This window comes from Argopecten irradians, chromosome 1, assembly GCF_041381155.1.
Source record: "Argopecten irradians isolate NY chromosome 1, Ai_NY, whole genome shotgun sequence".
In the NCBI taxonomy this organism is placed as follows: Eukaryota; Metazoa; Mollusca; class Bivalvia; order Pectinida; family Pectinidae; genus Argopecten; species Argopecten irradians.
Window position 1 is genome coordinate 49,073,119 of NC_091134.1, and position 18,858 is coordinate 49,091,976.

Below are 18,858 nucleotides of genomic sequence, written 5' to 3' on the forward strand. Positions count from 1 at the left end.
GAATGACCTTGACTTTCATTCAAGGTCACAGGGGTCAAATAGGCTAAAATCTTTAAAAGACTTCTTTTTATTAACCAAGAGGCAAAGAGGCCTCTAATGTGCTAAGGGATGATATAAATTCTTATTTACTCTATTTGTTAAGTATGAACCATGTATGATTACCAGATTGCAGGTGAGCGATTCGGGCCCATCGGGCCCTTGTTTAGAATTTCGATGTGAATTTATTATTTAAAAAGATATGTTAATAATGATAACTGCGAAACTGTAAAACATCTCCCCTATGTTGATAACTGTGAGTTCTAGATTATCTAGATCTGCTGTAGTTCTTAAAAAGCATAAATACAACTAGAACAAATAATACATGTCTTCACTCGGTTTGATGACGACCATCTGTCAGAAATATGAGATACAACTGGCCACCCATAATATAATTATCAAGATACCAATTAATTTATCATAGAGCTTCTAAAATAATAACCCTGCCTAAAATATGTATGGCTATATATATATATAAAGCTTGGTAAAATGGAAATCATAGTGTTTTAGATGGAAAGTGTGTAACATATGTTATACAATATTCTTCATTGTCTGTCTCTAAATTTATCTATAACCTGTCAGATCTTTAAAAGAAGTATTTATGGTTTATTGTGTATTGTGTCATTTGGTAAAATAATACCTTTGGCATCTATAGCATCAGGTTTCCTGTAATTTGTTTCAAGATATACCTACTATACAGCTCTTATACAGATATATCCCCTCTCCTTGACTTTTAAAGAAAGTAAACCAGCAGGATAACAATTGTACTTAGCTCTGTGACAGTAGCTAGAGGTTAACATGATAGCCTACATCCTGTTATGTATATTGTGGTTCTAAAGACAAATAAGTCTGATTATATCAGGACAATTAAAGGTCCAGATTTAGTGGACTGTGTTCAAATCAGAAACTAAAATATGTACATTAACTGTTTCCAATTATAAACATTAGAAATTAAGTGACTTTATTTAGTCTTGATATTTTACAGATATGATGCAACAATTGTATTGTACATATATACAATACATGTATAAAAATAGGTATTATAGAAACTTTGAGGCCGTAGTGGTAGAGTGGTTCGAATGTCCTGATTTACACTCCCACAATCCTGCCATTTCTGAGTCTTGATTTCAAAACCCACATGGGCATGCATGTGCATTGCGCAGTTGCCCAGTGAACTGACTGCAGACTGGTGGTTTTTCTGCTGGTATATAGTACACTCAAGCTTTCTTTATCCAACCTGGCCTGGTACCTCTTTAAATGACCTTGGCTAGCATTATGTAAAACCATTAATTATAATATCTTTCGATCAGGATGTTCTCGGAATTTGTGTTCACATTTATGTAACAATTTAACACCAATGTATCTTCATGATCATCTTCAATTGAGGAAAGATATTTAATAAAAAATATTGTCAGACAATTCTGTAAGCTATATACATTGTACATGTAGCTGACACTACAGCTAGGTTAATCATGTATATAAAGATCCTTGAAATATAAACAGTAATGGACACACATTCCTTATATACTTGTCAGTCATCCATCATATGTACTATAAAAATATAGATTTTTTTACTGTGAATAATTAAGTCCCTTTTAAATGACTTACGTGTATATAAAGTCAACTGTAAACACTGAAGTTGACATAGGACATACAATATTTGACCCAATATATGCCACCACCTCTATAAGCACCCCTCCTCCTTTTTGAGGCCTCAATTATATTTCACTTATATTGACATAGATGCATACTGAAACTATGAAAACTCTGTAGGTTTCTCTATTTGATTTCTTTAGTAACTTGATTAATGGCTTACCCTTAGAAATGATTTTGTGAAAGATAAAATTAGCCCAGCACCCCTTCATTTTTCAATTTTAACCACCCTTGGTGCTTATTAGATTTCAGTAGGTTCTTAATTTTCCTTAGCTGATTCAGTTCGTTTGCTCCTGCAATGATTATTATATGCTGGTGGCATGTACATGCATGTCGATCTGTTTTATCTTATCTTTTCAATTTATGGATGTGTAAGTACAGTATTAAGCAATGCTGTAAAGTGTTAAAAAAGCTTTGAAGGTATCAATCAAAGATCTGCCCATTGTTTATGTTCATGCAAGTTGCAACCAGTAAGTATTAATTAGCAAGCAAGACCTTGACCTACTGAGATATTTCCAATGTCAATGAGGTGGAATATACCTGTTATATTAAAATGTATCAACTTCTTTTCCTGATAAAAAAAAAGACAAGTAGGGAATTTGATAAGAAATACACAGGCAATTTTTCTGTACGTGAAATTTCAGAGGCAGAAAAGTGAATTTTGCATGAAAAGGCCAAGGTCTTCACGTGAATTAATTTATCTTCACATGAAATTCATGTTTAGCAATCTTTGCGGCGTATGCTATTATACATAACATCAATCTTGATAATCAAAGTTTTAGCCAAACTGTAACTTTTATCAGACTTGTTAAACTTGAATTCCCTGTTTACTGTACATTGGAGTTATATTTCAATTGTTTATACAGTTGATCCCAACCAAACATCTTCCTGACGTGTTTTAATTAGTAGTGATTGCACATTCAGTACGGCATGTAGATACATATGATTGTATAACATATGTAATTACTCTGCATACTGGTGCATTGATTTGATTTCAGTATAGTACACACTAGCTATAGGCTATATCCTGATATTTAATTATTCATGTACCACATTAGGTACCTGTTGGTTACAGGAACTTAAAACAGTGAAGGAATCCTATAGAAGCATTCTCAAGAAATCTTTTTATACAAGAAGTCCTAAAAATTGTTTTGAGGAAGTTTGTAAATCCTATTGATGAACGTGGCCTTTTATCCATAGATACAGGGTACATATATGATGTTGTGTATAGGTTCAATTACAGTGGCCAGATATCAGTTTCACAATATTTTAAATGAAAATTGAAAGTTATCTTGAGGAAGTTTGTTAAACTCTGGAGTGTTGAAAGTTTTTAGATAAGTACAGTATCTGTGTATAAAGTTCAATAACAAAAGGTAATATGGCCTGATTTCAGTTACCATATATATATTTGAAATGAAATACATTATAGTATATATATATTGCCATAAATGCTCTAAAGCTGTTTATATGAAAAATGAAAGTACAAATGTATAGTGATGCTACTTTTGGTTTAGTGATGACAGTCAAATTTTGATTTTGTTGATAAACCTACTAGGTCTGAAAGGTTAGAGAAATCTGGAATATTCAGAGGAAACTAGAGACCTATATATAGCTACATTCAGACTGAGTCAGTACCTGGAAAATGCTATACATGTATACATCTGTATGAATTTTGAACTCACATGATAAATACCTTAATGACAATTCAATTGGTAGGGATCGATGAGCAGTTATAATTTAGATCATGTCTCAACATATTACCACAAGCTCCAGTCCCTCACCTCTGAATCCTTTTGGGACATGCATAAACAGTTGCCAGGTATTGACTGCTAGTTTGACTGTGGTTTTTCTCTGGGTACTCCACTTTCCCCCACCATCTAAACCAGTCCTGTAGGCATGTCCTAAAGATAAATGACCCTGACAAACGTCTCTCAACAACAGGATATTAAATTCTACCAAACCAAACCCTAATATGATGATAAGTGAATCCACTAAAATATATATAAATAATAGAAAAATTGTCACCACTACTTTATATTTTTAAGCACCTTAGAGGCTGTATATGTCCAAATATGTTTCTAAAAAGTAGGATGCATGTTGAACTAAAAATCATCTTGTGTTCCAGGACCAAATGGTAGGTAAAAAAATTGCCACACATTTTTTGAAGGTTGGTCATTTTTCTCAGAGAACTCCAGTTTTTCATCACCCCTGTTATCTTACACAAACTAATAAACAAACACTCGTTAACATGCAAAAAAGTGTCATAGAATCTGATGATAGATCATTAGCAAGGATTTAACTAAACTGCTGGACTCCAAATTTACATATTTTTTTTTTGTTGTAATGGAAGTGTTATACCTATGTATATACCTATAAATCTTCTGACATGTCAATGTGTCACTGATCTATGATATATCATCCCTTAGTCATAACATCGTGTCCTATAGGTGTACACTGTTACCCCTTGTTATAGATGTGTGAGACATGACTTACAGCATAAAAACTCTGACAACTTGTAATAAGTATACATGATGTTTGGCCATGAAGTCCGACACCTCATTGTCATAATTAAGTCCCGTGATGTAATTGTGTATCTATAGCATATAAACAAGTGGTAACAATACAGTTATACATGTATTTGTCATAGTTATATTTGCGTAAATAATCAAATTGTGACAATTGCTTAGTTTCTGTTACTAGGTGAAGGTAAGTATAACATAAGTATAATGAATACTTATAAATTATTAGAATGAGTCATGTGTTCTTTCCGTGCCATTTTACAAATGTTACTGAAAGTGTCAAGGTCATCAGCAAATATTCACCATATCATCACTTTGGGGCATTTTATAGCTGGCCATATGGGCTTTCATGAAATGTCAAAGTTATACACTTGGATCGAGAAAAATCCTGTTATTATATATGAAAACCAGATCGAATACACTGTATGTTGTTACATTTTGATGTATTACTGGTAACTAGCCAAACATCAGTGTTCTTATATTTAAGGGCACTCCACACTACAGGTCTTGAAACTGTAACTTTTAGTCCTGATATATGTCATTATCTTCATTTTTATTCATAAGGGGCCTTGTTTGCAAAGTAGTTTTAAGATATATATTTTATACCACAAACTTTCCACCTTTGCGTTGTGACCGCTTGTCGTTGTCATCACCAACAACACTCACTGGCACATCCTTGAATGACATCCCCCCCCCAAAAAAAAAAATTAAAAAAATAATAAAAAAAAAATAATAAAAGATTCATATAAAGGGCTTCAAATGGTGTCCATATACAGTATATACATGTACATCTTTAAATCATTTACCACAGAAAAGGTCTCTGCTTTGATTATGATCTGTATTCATGCAAGTTGATACATAATTCAGATCACAATTAAGGTTCTATACAAGACATGAAGGAACATAACTTTGAGTCAATTGTCTGCAGGATTTTGGAAGGTCGATATTGGGGAAAGGGAAACAAACTTACGTTTTTTACCTTGGCTGTTTTACCTTTATAAATACAAATTTGATTGCATCTTGCATTTCTATTTTGAGAATCTTATGTCAGTACATGTTTATGAGATAAGTACTACAGGTAATAAATCTAGGTATACTTATTATTGTGATGGTAATATCTACAATACAGTCGATTAGCATCATGTGTTCTATATGGAAAGGAGATTGGATTTCAGATCATGTATCCATCACATTAAGTCTTGTATTTCATACATGGGTTTATGTTCTCAAACAATATGTTACTATGGAAACCACATATATAAAACCCCCAGGTATTATATATTCAGGTGATAAGCTGTTTATGACTGTATCAACTCTTACATATTGCTAATATAACAACCTATATTCACAGGCAAATTGAACCGTGGTATTAAATATTGCTATGCCATTTTGTAATTTTAATTCTATTTGCATTGATTTAATGTTTTATGTTAAATGATGGTGTCAGAAAACTTACTAATAGCTTAGATGAAGAGCCGTTTTATGGTGTATGTGATATACATATTCTAACCTTTTGGCTAGCTGTGTGTTGTCATTTTCATGATGGAGGCCGGAAAACATCAACTTTAGGCGGGATTTGATAACATACTTAGCAACAACTGAAAATGATGTTAGTTTCTGTACACTAAATTTTTCCTGGTACCCCTGTTGCTTTGGTATATGTGTGATAAGAAACCTAGCAACAACAATCAAAGTATAATTAATTGAAAGAAACTGTACATTAACATCTTCTCTCTACCTACCTACAAAACAATTTTTTCTCACCCATGAACTCATAAGTATACCCCAGCTAGTATATTATATATACCCAATTATGCTTTAAGTTGTTACATCTACTTAGTATACAATTCTTCAGTATAATAGTGTGTATTAATTTACAAATATCACTTTAATTTCCCTACAATATAACTTATAGCATTTACATTTCTTATGAAATCGAGAAAAGAACTGGTCTGTACTTTGTCTTTGCATAAGTCTTATGACAGGACTCCTGCACATGTACAGTGCACTGTTCTGACAGAGGCAACTTCATAATCACCTTGATTGTAAAAATTCTTAGGCCATGTTTTAATTACAAATTGCTATAAAATATCAAAATTATACATGTATATAAAAAGCATCAGTACTTTTCTCACATATAATTTTGAGGGGAATTCAAACGAGTGACTTCTAAAGGAAACTGTAATATATATATTCCTATTTACATTTATGATCCAAACTGTCACAGATCTGAAGAGAAATATAGATATATGCTGCAGATAGATACCGGTATTGGTGTTGTATCTAAACTTTTGATAAACATTTACCAAGTGGCATTGGTATCATTGATGTGTCTTTATACAGTCGTCTTGTAAGTAAATGTTGCCATATTTTATCATTTATCCTCTTACTTTTATCCAATATTACAGATATTACTTATCAGAGGTCAGATACCAGCTGTAAACGTCACACCTGGAGAATACTCGTTAGATCTCACCTGGACAGCCACTAATGGAGACGTCAATTTTACAGTGGGCTACGGAATGCCTGGAAACTTGTCTTATAAGGATGTTGACCGAACTCAGGGGTCAGAGGTCGTCTACTATACCATCACTGGCCTTGACCCAGGGGTCATGTACCAGGTCAACGTACAACAAGATGGCACATCAGTCTACAGTGCTAATCATACAACAAGTAAATATATTTTGTAGTTATCAAATGATAAATTCTACTATTATATTAAATAGGTGATTTTTTCTCTTTCTAATTATTTGCTATTCAGGCTCCAAGATCAGGAAGCACGTACTATATATTCTTAAGTTTAGACTTAGTCAATCTCAAATGATGTTTCAAAAAGTTTATGTCATATTTGATTGACTGAGCAAAAACTGAAGTCAAAGACTGTTTCCTGATCATGGAGCCTGATGTGAACAATAGAGCAATATGTGTCCGAGGATGGTGAACCAATATTTTGGACAGTAAAACTGCTGAATGTTTTAACTGCAATTATGATTACTCTCAACCCTACAGAGCCCCTTCCTCCTACCAGTATTACAGTGGACGAAGCGGGTACAGAGAACCTCTATATCTCTTGGATACCAGACTCCGGCAGTGTCCAGGACGCCTACCGTGTGTTCCTCACGGGGATCACTAATTTTTCCGAGGTTTACGAGTCGGAACTTCTGAGGGTGGTGTACCATAATATCACGGGTGTCTACCCCGGACATGCCTACACCATCACAGTTGTTTCCTCGAGTAACGGTGTGCTCAGTAACTTCTCTACTCTTATTGAAGATAACACAGGTAATACTCACATTGATGGTTATAGTTCTTCTAGTATTATAACAAAAGGATTATAATGTTATAACAGATCCTTTATTTAATCGATTATGATAAAAAAGAAAGTTAAAAAACCATAATCAAATTTTGGAGAGCTAATATTTAAATCATTATATGGTTTTAATGGAAAAGATTTAGAAATCCAGTTTTTTATTATCAGTTGTAATAAGTAAATCTAGTTATCAAATTGATGTCCAGAAAATTGTTGTTAACTGTATCAAGGCATTGTTCCCCATGTTTTATACATGTGCTTTGATTAACTATTCTTATTGACCTTAACTTCATTTTTGTATACATGTAATATTCTGTCCTCAGTGCCTCTGCCTCCTGTTATACAAAGTGTGGTGGCCCTGGACAACAGCAGTCTCATGGTATCCTGGGTAACAGAAATCCACAGTTCAAGGGTATGTCAAACAGAACATGTCTCATAGTTACGTTTCACACATGTTGTAGGGTCACATAGGTAAACCTGTATTATTTGCAATTTCATGAAAATTACTACATGTGCTATCACAGAAAAAAACCATGAAAGTTCCTGAATCAAATTATATCTAATAGTTTGTAACTACTAGACAGAATTTGATTGAGAATATCTATAGATACACATGTTTGCCATCATTTCATACATATATGGACTTCAGCAACATCACACGTATATTATGTCTACATATTTTGACAGGATCATGAGCTATTCACAGCGACCTACAACACAACGTTTGGTCTGGCAGAAGAGGTCAATTTGACCTGTAAGTTAACAATGTGGTCGAGCTGTGTCGCAGACGTTCCCGGAATCCCTGGCCAGTCGCTACTGCTGAAAGTATTCTCTGTTAAGGGGACACGTAGAAGTGATCCAGATTCTGCCTATCACAGCACAAGTAAGATTATAAATCTCGGCTATCCATTTCAGTTTCTGGTTTCATAGAGCCACAATGTTCAAAGGAGGGATCTAGTTACTGTTATATTAAGTCTATCATTATAGAATCTCAATAATATCACTTTTAAATTAGAAATATGAAAAAATGAATTTGACATCATTCAGTCCTTACCTCTGTATTTTCAGGGAGAAACCCATTCAGTGCAGAAAAATGTTGTCAATTATTTGTTATTGTTTCTAACTCACAAATATTTCAAAGATTTGATATCCTGTTATTGGCTGGAGATGAAAATATACTTGGTCATTTCCTATCAAGTGTAAACATCTGCAATCTCCACTAGCCCAAAATTCTAGACATATCTTAAATTTGGAATATCTTAAACAAAATTTCATCTTTATCAGCAAAATTTTACATATGCCATAAACTGGAATTTCATTTAGAGGATAACCAAGATTTACTGCCCTTTGTTCTTAACAAAACGTTTTGTACATTTACAGAGCCAGACCCGTTGGTGGACATGATTGAGTTAGACAGTACACAGACAGACCTATACCTACAACTTGTACCTCCCTTTGTCTCCAGTTATCAACAGTTTCTCTTCAATGTCATCATCGATGGTATCTCTTTCTACAACTTTAGTGTCCCTCCCACGGAAACAAACGTCACACTACACAACCTTACTGGGGGTACGGCCTATAACATCTCCGCCACAGTCGCATCGCAGTGGGAGGAGAGTGACTCATTGTCTGATGTATTTTATACAGGTAAAAACTGATAGATTCTATAGAAGTTAATTGTCCAATTTGTCGTTGTCGCCTCACCTCCTATATGTATAACTTTCTTTACAATTAACACCTATAATCATACAAGGATTAAGCCTAATGATCATATTATGACTCACTTAAAAATTTTGTTTAGGCAACTATCATAAAGTGATGTTAGAGAATTAAAATACCTGGTACATTTCACATAACATGATTGTTCAATCAATGCAAAATGTACATTAAAAAAGGAAGAAAATAATTCTATTCTTTATACTCTTAGTGTCAGTTGTGAGAAGATGAATTTAAACAAAGGAGCAATTTTTATAAACTTTTGATGGATCTAATACTAGTATATGAAATATATTTGATCTTCCACAGATCCTTACCCACCGGGGCCGATAGAGATCTCTGACGCAGGAATAACTCACAGCTCCCTAAAGGTGATCTGGCAGCCTGTTACAAGTGGTAATGTGGGTTACTATGAAGTCAGCATTTCTCCCAAGGAGCCACAAACAATCTCACCAGTGTAAGTGGAAAGTCAATATACCAAAACATAGCTAACATTATACAAGTTTTGACTATATTTTTAGCTAGGGCTAAGATCAATGATTGATTTTGATTTCAATTTTCCGATCTCAGATTTACAAGTATTGTTAACTTTCCCATGCCATATAAAGGAGGTTTAGTAGAAGGGAAGGGGATTGTAGAGTTGCCCATGTAGGTCTCTCAATTGTAATGACATTGAAATATGCAGCAACATATATAATTATGGGGTATTATATAATAATCTTAAGTCAGGAGCTTTGTATGATTTTAAGGATGTTACAAGTATTACATTGTACCAACAATGTATTACATTTGACAGATGGTGGTATTATTAGACAAATATATAACATAATAGATGATGTTGACAATACTCTGTTTTATCAATGTGAGTATCTTTACTGTCCTTGTAGGATGGACTATAATGTAGATCAGAGGACTGCCCTGTTTGAGAAGTTGGTGGCAGGGAAGATGTACACAGTGTCAGTTGTGTCAGCAACTGGACAGAAAAAGAGTGACCCCACGGAAAGGGTTCTCTGGACACGTAAGAAATTGGCTTGGCAATTTTCATATTGAAGAACTAGATATAAACTTAAGTTGCAGAACATTTTGAAAACTGTTTACATCATTATTGAATTACAATCAAACTATAGTCCTAAATTTCTGATCACTCAAATAATGAGAAAAATAAAAACAAGCTGAAATACTGGGCACCATCAAGAGGGCAACTTCTTCAGTCGCTATACACATAATGATAACAAAATTTGTTAGGTTATTAGAAATAAATGGAGCAAGCCATTTCAATTTCAAATGTTTAAGAAAAATGAAGTTGCTAGAAAAGAAAAATAGTTCTTGTCTACACATCTTATAGACCAATTTTAATTCAAAGCACACTTAGCTCAAGAAAATTAATGTTTATTCTAAACAACTTGTGTTGTAGGACCCTACCCTCCTCTCAATGTTTCGGCAGTGGCCGTGAGTGGCCGGGTTATTGACGTGACGTGGCAGCGCCCAGCCAGAGGTATGGTGGAGAATTACCTCGTCACAGCCAAGTCTACACTACAAGATAGTGTTTCTCCTGTACCAGTCACTGTACCCACCCCAGGGTACACCTTCACTAAACTTCACCCAGGGGAGACATACGACATCACCGTGACCTCTCTAAGTGGAAACGTGTCCAGCTCAGAGGTCAAAGTTCAGGCAACCACAAGTACGATATTTATAAATTGAAACACACTATCAATAAAATACACAATTACAACTTGGGCAGTAAATCATTGTTACACTATAATTACCTGTTCAAATTATTCAGTTCTAAAATTTCATTCTGCCACTAAAAGTATATATTAACAAAAGTCAGTTTTTGTTATCAGTTCATAATTCAATTCTTGGTTTGCATATTACAGATCCAACTTCTGTAGCTGAGCTGTATATAGACTTTGTGGGAACGTCCACAATTAACGTGTCGTGGCCACGGCCAGATGGTTCGATGTTTGACATGTACCAACTCAGTATTTATCCTGAAGACACCACAACACCCGTCACAATATACGAGTAAGTAGTTTTGTACTAAAACAAATATAGAAAGCTTGTTAACTGATCATGAACGTCGTATAACTCAAAAACATTTGTTTAATTAAAAGTATTCTGTTGTTCTCAATCAAATGTTGGAGTAAATATTTAAACTTGAAAGTCTACATACTGTTAACCAACTTATTTTCATGGTTGCTAAATTTTGCAATTTAGAGTGATAAGATTCTATTGTACTTATGCCTAACATTCTTCACAGGGATTTGTTTCCGTGATTTCTACTTGATTAAATTTACTTTGTATGTCAGTACTTTTTTTTGTAGTCAGTACTTTTTTTGTATGTCAGTACTATTTATTTGTATGTCAGTGTTTTTTTTTTTGTATGTCAGTACTTTTTTTTGTATGTCAGTACTTTTTTTGTATGTCAGTACTTTTTTTTGTATGTCAGTACTTTTTTTGTATGTCAGTACTTTTTTTTGTATGTCAGTACTTTTTTTTGTATGTCAGTACTTTTTTTTTGTATTTTTGTAGTCAGTATTTTTTTGTATGTCAGTACTTTTTTTTGTATGTCAGTACTTTTTTTGTATGTCAGTACTTTTTTTGTACTTTTTTTGTATGTCAGTACTTTTTTTTGTATGTCAGTTTTTTTGTATTCAGTACTTTTTTTTGTATGTCAGTACTTTTTTTTGTATGTCAGTACTTTTTTTTGTATGTCAGTACTTTTTTTTGTATGTCAGTACTTTTTTTGTATGTCAGTACTTTTTTTTGTATGTCAGTACTTTTTTTGTATGTCAGTACTTTTTTGTATGTCAGTACTTTTTTTTGTATGTCAGTACTTTTTTTTGTAGTCAGTACTTTTTTTTGTATGTCAGTACTTTTTTTTGTATGTCAGTACTTTTTTTTGTATGTCAGTACTTTTTTTTGTATGTCAGTACTTTTTTTTGTAGTCAGTACTTTTTTTGTATGTCAGTACTTTTTTTTGTATGTCAGTACTTTTTTTGTATGTCAGTACTTTTTTTGTATGTCAGTACTTTTTTTTGTATGTCAGTACTTTTTTTGTATGTCAGTACTTTTTTTTGTATGTCAGTACTTTTTTTGTATGTCAGTACTTTTTTTTGTATGTCAGTACTTTTTTTTGTATGTCAGTACTTTTTTTTGTATGTCAGTACTTTTTTTGTATGTCAGTACTTTTTTTTGTATGTCAGTACTTTTTTTTGTATGTCAGTACTTTTTTTTGTATGTCAGTACTTTTTTTGTATGTCAGTACTTTTTTTGTATATGTCAGTACTTTTTTTTGTATGTCAGTACTTTTATGGTTGTGTTCTTTACGATCCTCAGTTTACCAGACTTAGTATAATACATCTAACAGTATTTTTTCTCCATACAATAGGAACCAGGGCCAACTCCACTACAGCTTCGAGGGTCTGAACCCCGGCACCTTGTATAACATCTCTATACAAACGTTTGTCAACAATTCCAACAGTGATGAGGCTGAAGTGGCCGCTATTACAAGTAAATACTTTCTACCATCTTACCTGTAACATTTACTTGTATACTAGATGATCAGTAATATACTTTTGGTAAGGTCAGTGGGTATAATACTGACCTGGTTGGATTAACATATTGCTCTATGTTACTGTTTAGTCAATATTACAGAATCTATCAGGTCTATATAGCAATATATTAACCTCAACAAGATTTCTTGATAGGGGACATTGGATGAACCATATATCGTATTCAACCCAATAAGTGCCCATGTCCCTATAAGCACCCCTCCCCTTTGAGGCCTCAATTTCAATTGCCCAGGCATAAACAAAGACCAAAACTGTATATGTTTACAGTAATCTAGTCGTATTAAGCAACTTCATTTTGTTCAATTTTCTAAACGCCCTGGGCATTTATTGGGTCGAATACGGTATATACATGTATGACAAATTAAAGAAAATACGGACGAAATCTATATATATATATATGACGCTTCGCCCCATGGAATTTGAATTTGAAACTTTGAAATCACAATGATATGTTTTAATTAAAGGAATAATTGTTCTAAAAATACTATTTTACCTTAGGGTACCTGTAGATATTTAGCTATGAGATTAATGGCTAGGTGAACATATCCAATATATGTAACACTGTTTTGAAACGATCTCTGTATATTTTTCAGACCCATTACCGGTGAACTCTATCAATGTGTCCTCCCATGCCTCCAGTAGTCTGTACGCTCAGTGGCAGGTTCCTAACACACAACAACAGGCCTATTTTGAGGTAATAGGTCCAACAACCATTCATCCCTGAATACAATAAACTACTTAACCTTGGGGTTTTAAGAATGAAAAGATGTGTCTTCAGGGATATATGAGTTAATCAGCATTATGGCAGTATTCTTGCTATTCTTGCTACGTAGTGAAGTACAAGTACTGTAACAAGTTCTTGACTTGCTTGTTTTAACACCAAAACTGCTCTTTGTTCCTGTGCAGACATTACATTAATTTGATTGTTGCTGTGAAATAGAATGTCCATGATAAATATGCTTTTCTGTCTCACAAGTCCTTAATAACAGTAATATGTAAAGTATAATCCATGTAAATAATGAAAACACAAGTTACTGTATCATTTGATTTTCAATTCTAAATCAAAGTAGCCCTTAAACTTTTTGTTTGATTCTAAGGTTCAGTAAAGACCTTTATTGGTGGTTTGATTTACAAAAATCTCTTGTGTCCAGTTGCCACAAAGTACATCTGATGTTTTACATTGATTGCCATTGTTCTGTAGGTCGTGTACCAGACAATCTATCAGATGGAGAACACATCCCTACCCCCAATTCCTGATGTGGAGGGACAGTTGGGGTATAGTGAGACCCTAAACAACCTGTCTGCGGGACATATGTACCAGGTATCTATCCGGGCCGTCCAAACCAGTGGTAATCTCACAGCTTACAGTTCTTGGGAGTCTGCATCCAAAACAACAAGTGAGTTCAATTTCAGCCATAAAATACTTCAGTCTTTAAACTTTGAAATATTATATGGCTAAATTCCTTCTATTATATGTAACAGTAATTACAAAGATATCTGGCATTCTCTTTTGTTATTGATTTAATGCAATGAAATAATCAGTATTTATTTTTAAAGTATTTAATTGCCTTTGGGGGGGATTTATAGATCTAATATTCTCTCTAATAGCAGACAAATTGAATTTATGTGATCAATTTGCAGTCAAACTTTTGAATTAGATTTACGATAATTCTGCTTTGATTTGTTTTATAGACTTGCATGATCAGTTTCTTTCATTTGGCAATATCTAATCATATAAACTAAAATCTAAATCATTAAGAAATTTTGAAGTTATGTCATTAATGAGACTTCTACAGTAGAAAAGGAGAGAATCGGTAAGGATGTTTTGTAGGTAAAGGGTCATTAGTTGTGCATGATAGAGTCCTCAATACATATATATCTTGGTACTGCTGATAAAGGTTCCACGCTGTGCCCAGATGCTAGTTAGTGGGGCTAAAGGAATAAGGTTATTTAGTCCTGTCTGTATCCTCCTCACTGTCATGTCCCTGGTAAACCTGGGTACTATATTAGGATAATTCATCCTACAACATCCACTGCCATAGTTGCAATTAATACACCGACCATGAGTATTTTTACCTGTAATTTGCAGTGATAAAAAATTGCTGTATTTTAAATTTTGGCATCCATTAATTTAATGGGAAAAATGTGAAATATATAAAAGAAAAAAAAACATATTTTTAACACCTCAAACAGAATTTATAAGCTTCATTTTAAATGAATGTTGTATGATAGATAAGATACATTACATGCTCATGCAGTGTCTTAAAGTATAAACCAAAGATTTTGTTAAGGATAAGAGGATATCAATGGCAGAAAAAGATGCCATTTTGGTTTATATTCTGAGACCATTTATTTTCTCTGTATATATCTCCCTAGCTAGCTGAGCTATAGAGTATATTCTGTTAATGTTTTGGCAATCATTTTCTTCACAGAATATTAGATATATTTGTGATTGTGAGTTTTAACAACTAAACATTTTAACAATTGAATGTCTGATGAATGGCATAAGCTTTAATTGACCGTTTTTAGATAATTAATCATTGTGCTATCAAAACCATTTCAGCAGTATATCTGTGAAGTATTGAGTGTTCCAGTGAGTCTGTTGATATGATTAGATCTTATACCAATACTGTTTCCTTCTACAGAGCCCAAGCCTGTTATAAATGTCATAGCCACTCTGATTGGTCGAGATGTAAAACTCCAGTGGACTCCCGACCCTGACAGTACTCAGGATCACTACTACGTTTTGTACCGAGGGACTATCGCAGGAGTCAATCCAAGCTGGGAGCAGACCCTGTCCAATACCACAGAACTGTTAGTGACCGGCCTTTTCCCTGGTGAACGCTACGACATGTTAGTCATTGCTGGGAGTTACGGGGAAATGAGTCCTCATAACAATGTTTCTGTGCAGATTCGTAAGTATGAAACAATAGAGAAAAATAAGAACTGCTAGGGAGAGAGGTGAAGCCAAAGGTTATGGGGGCAGTCATGCTGATGTACCTGCTGTTAGATACAGAACTGAAATAGCCATTAGCACTGTTTAAGCTAAGAGATTTTTACCTGTTCTTATAGATGCAATTGATGATTTAAGAACTTTTCCCATTTGATACTTTACATGAAAAAGTGATTACCATCTGAATTTAAATTATTTGGTTGTAAAGTTTGTTGAAGCAGCTTATTATGATTCATAAAATTTCTCTAATATTTTTTTTATCAAGAGAAATGAGATAGCAGGTAAACGTGTAGTTCTGTAATTTGTTTTCTTTCCACAGCTCCTCTTGAGCCCACCGACCTACTGATCAACACATCCTTGACGACGGAAAACACTTTATCTCTATCCTGGACCTATAACAGGAGTACGACTTTTATTGAGGAGTACCAGCTCGACTATCAGAGTTACCGTTCTAGTTTCGTCCAAACTATGACCATTCCACAACCTAACGACACCGTAGATAGCCTTGACCTTGTTCTAGGAAATTTGACCTCCGGGGAAACATACAAGGTCACGCTGAAAAGTAGCACCGGTGATGTTTACTCCGAGGAAGTCCTAAGGAACGCCACTCTCAGTAAGTCTGACTGGGTTTTAATTTATTGTAACCTAGATGAATACCCACTCTTTACAGTATTATCTAATGGTACTATTTTGTTTCTGCCTTATCTAGTATCAGCAGAATTTATTTTCTGAACCATTGATCAAAAAAGTAAGGAAGAAATATCTATCAGTATATAAGACTGTCTAGACTTTTGTAAATGATATGGAAGTCAGTAGAAAAATATATGCCAATAAAATTTGAGAGATAAATTTGAGACAAAACAACATCATCTTATTATTCTATAATTAATTTCTCTACAGAGCCTGAATGTTTGACCTCACTGTCAGAAGGGGCTAATGCCACTGACTCTGTGACTGTCCAATACACAAACACATCTAACTACTTTGACCATTACCTGTTCTATCTGACCAATGAAAACGCGAGTCCAGCTGTCCAGAAAGACAGACTTGACATGGATCGAAGTGTGACCTTCTCTGGTTTGTCTGGGGGGACAGTTTACAGTGTGATGGTAGTTAGTAAAGCTGAGAACCAGACCAGTGACCCACTCTACATCTACATACAAACAGGTTAGAGCAGTCATTTCACAGACAAGCTATATCTTTTATGAACAAATTAGTTGTCATGGTAACAAATTATACTTCTATCAAAATTTAGATGTTATTTTGTCAAAGTGAATATTGTAACTTATGAGTTTATATGGAGTTGGAGTATTTCAAAATAGAAGTGATATTTTCAGAATGGCCAGTTGCATTGGAGGCTCTTGAATGTTGAAACAAAATTAGATTAAAATAAAAATGGGTAAATAGGGGGTTTCTGAAAATTATAATTTTACATTTAAATTATTTTTTGAACAGTGCCCAATCAGCCTCATGTTACACAGTCGAAGACATCGTCAGAGATAACTCTCACCATCCACAAACCTGAAGGTCACGTGGACACCTTTATGGTTGTGTGTTTCCGTGACTCCGACCCGTGTGGAATCCACAGTCTGGCCGTGACAGCAGACCAACACTCCGTTACGTTTGATAACCTACTGCCTTTCACAATGTATAACTTCCAAGTAGTGGCCATCGCTGGAATCAAGAAGAATTCTGTATTCCCTAGGATCACCACTAATCAAGCTGGTAAGTTCACATGGTATGGTAAATAATTACTGGGTGTTGAGGCAGAAGACGTGTATGAATCGAAAATATGTTATGATTTTATGTGATACTTTGGTATGATTGTTACAAATAATTCACTGGTTTTATTATGGGAGGGAACTCTCAAAAGTAAGAAAGACTTTTGAAGGTGGGCATAGAGGACTTGATTTGTTGACTATGTTCATGGTACGTCACTGCTGCATATTGTATAAGGGAGACAACTCTAATAGTAAATACATTTCCTCAAATCTCTATTCTATCCCAAGCGTGTTGAGCTAGATGATAACTACATATTGGAACAGAGGATTCTGGTACATTTGTATATCCTTGCCGGACATCATAATGACACCATCATGACCCTGAAAAGGTCAACTTTAGGTCAAATGTACTTTCAGATCTTTATGGTTTATTAAATGGTAAGTGTGCAGGGCATGTATTAAAGTCTGAATAGGTGAATGGGGATTTTAATTAACTGTAATACTAGGTTCAAGGTTTAAAATGTATTTGTACACATGTCGTATACATGTTCTTTATTTAATCTAAAGTATGAAATACATAAAGTATGCTGGCTTCTCAAAACATTGTTCAAAAGATAAAATCAAGGAGAACAAATGAAACTCTTGGCTCTTTGAACCTTAAGGTGTTACCCCAAGACTTGTTACCTTCTGCACTTGTATGAATTTGGCAGAAAATGGGTCTTAAAAATTTCTCTTTACTGAAAATTTTTCCTTATTTGAATGAAATAAATTCAAATCAGAACAAATAACTACTCAACAAGTACTAAATGATATACTGAATTGTAATATATATAATGGCTCGCTACTAGGCATGTGCTTTTTGCTGGGTACAACTCAACCTAATTCTCTGGTAAGGCTGAAAAGGTCTGAAGACTTTCAAAACCTACCCTAATCATGTCCTCAAACATGTAATTAAGAGGTCAACTAAACTTCAGTTTGAATGGTTTTTTTAAGTCGGTATTCATAATTTCTGTTATCAGGAGGTTGTGCTCTTTTGTATCATTTTTTTTTAATCATTCTTTCTTTTGTATCATTCTTTTTGTCAAAGATAAAAGTATCATTCTTTGTATCATTCAACAGTTAAATTGTTGAGAAAGAAAAAAAAAATCAACTTTGTTAGTGTAAAGTCTAACATTATGAAAGATCTTTGTTTTAATTTGAGATATCATTTCAGCACCTTCTGCAGTCCGCGACCTGAAGGCAGTGGAGTTGTCTCCCCTTACTGTTAATCTGACCTGGCGACCACCTTTGGTGCCTAATGGTATAATCACTGCCTACCTTGTTACATACATAAGTCAGGTAAGTGCTCAAGTAAAATGTCAGTCTTAAGCTG

General features: G+C 34.1%; 1 protein-coding gene across 2 annotated transcripts in view; it reads left to right on the forward strand.

Annotated features, from left to right (window-relative positions):
• Positions 1-18,858, forward strand: part of LOC138331101 (tyrosine-protein phosphatase 10D-like) — a 47,799-nt gene that overhangs the window by 6,377 nt on the left and 22,564 nt on the right. For both annotated transcript variants that reach the window (XM_069278565.1, XM_069278561.1), the window contains exons 2-18: positions 6,617-6,881; positions 7,218-7,490; positions 7,842-7,930; positions 8,206-8,401; positions 8,899-9,165; positions 9,544-9,691; positions 10,122-10,252; positions 10,649-10,918; positions 11,115-11,262; positions 12,629-12,750; positions 13,406-13,506; positions 14,014-14,209; positions 15,458-15,727; positions 16,085-16,378; positions 16,666-16,932; positions 17,221-17,490; positions 18,700-18,824. In XM_069278565.1, the coding sequence (XP_069134666.1) occupies positions 6,617-6,881; positions 7,218-7,490; positions 7,842-7,930; positions 8,206-8,401; positions 8,899-9,165; positions 9,544-9,691; positions 10,122-10,252; positions 10,649-10,918; positions 11,115-11,262; positions 12,629-12,750; positions 13,406-13,506; positions 14,014-14,209; positions 15,458-15,727; positions 16,085-16,378; positions 16,666-16,932; positions 17,221-17,490; positions 18,700-18,824 (3,432 nt within the window). The remainder of the gene's footprint in view (positions 1-6,616; positions 6,882-7,217; positions 7,491-7,841; positions 7,931-8,205; positions 8,402-8,898; positions 9,166-9,543; positions 9,692-10,121; positions 10,253-10,648; positions 10,919-11,114; positions 11,263-12,628; positions 12,751-13,405; positions 13,507-14,013; positions 14,210-15,457; positions 15,728-16,084; positions 16,379-16,665; positions 16,933-17,220; positions 17,491-18,699; positions 18,825-18,858) is intronic.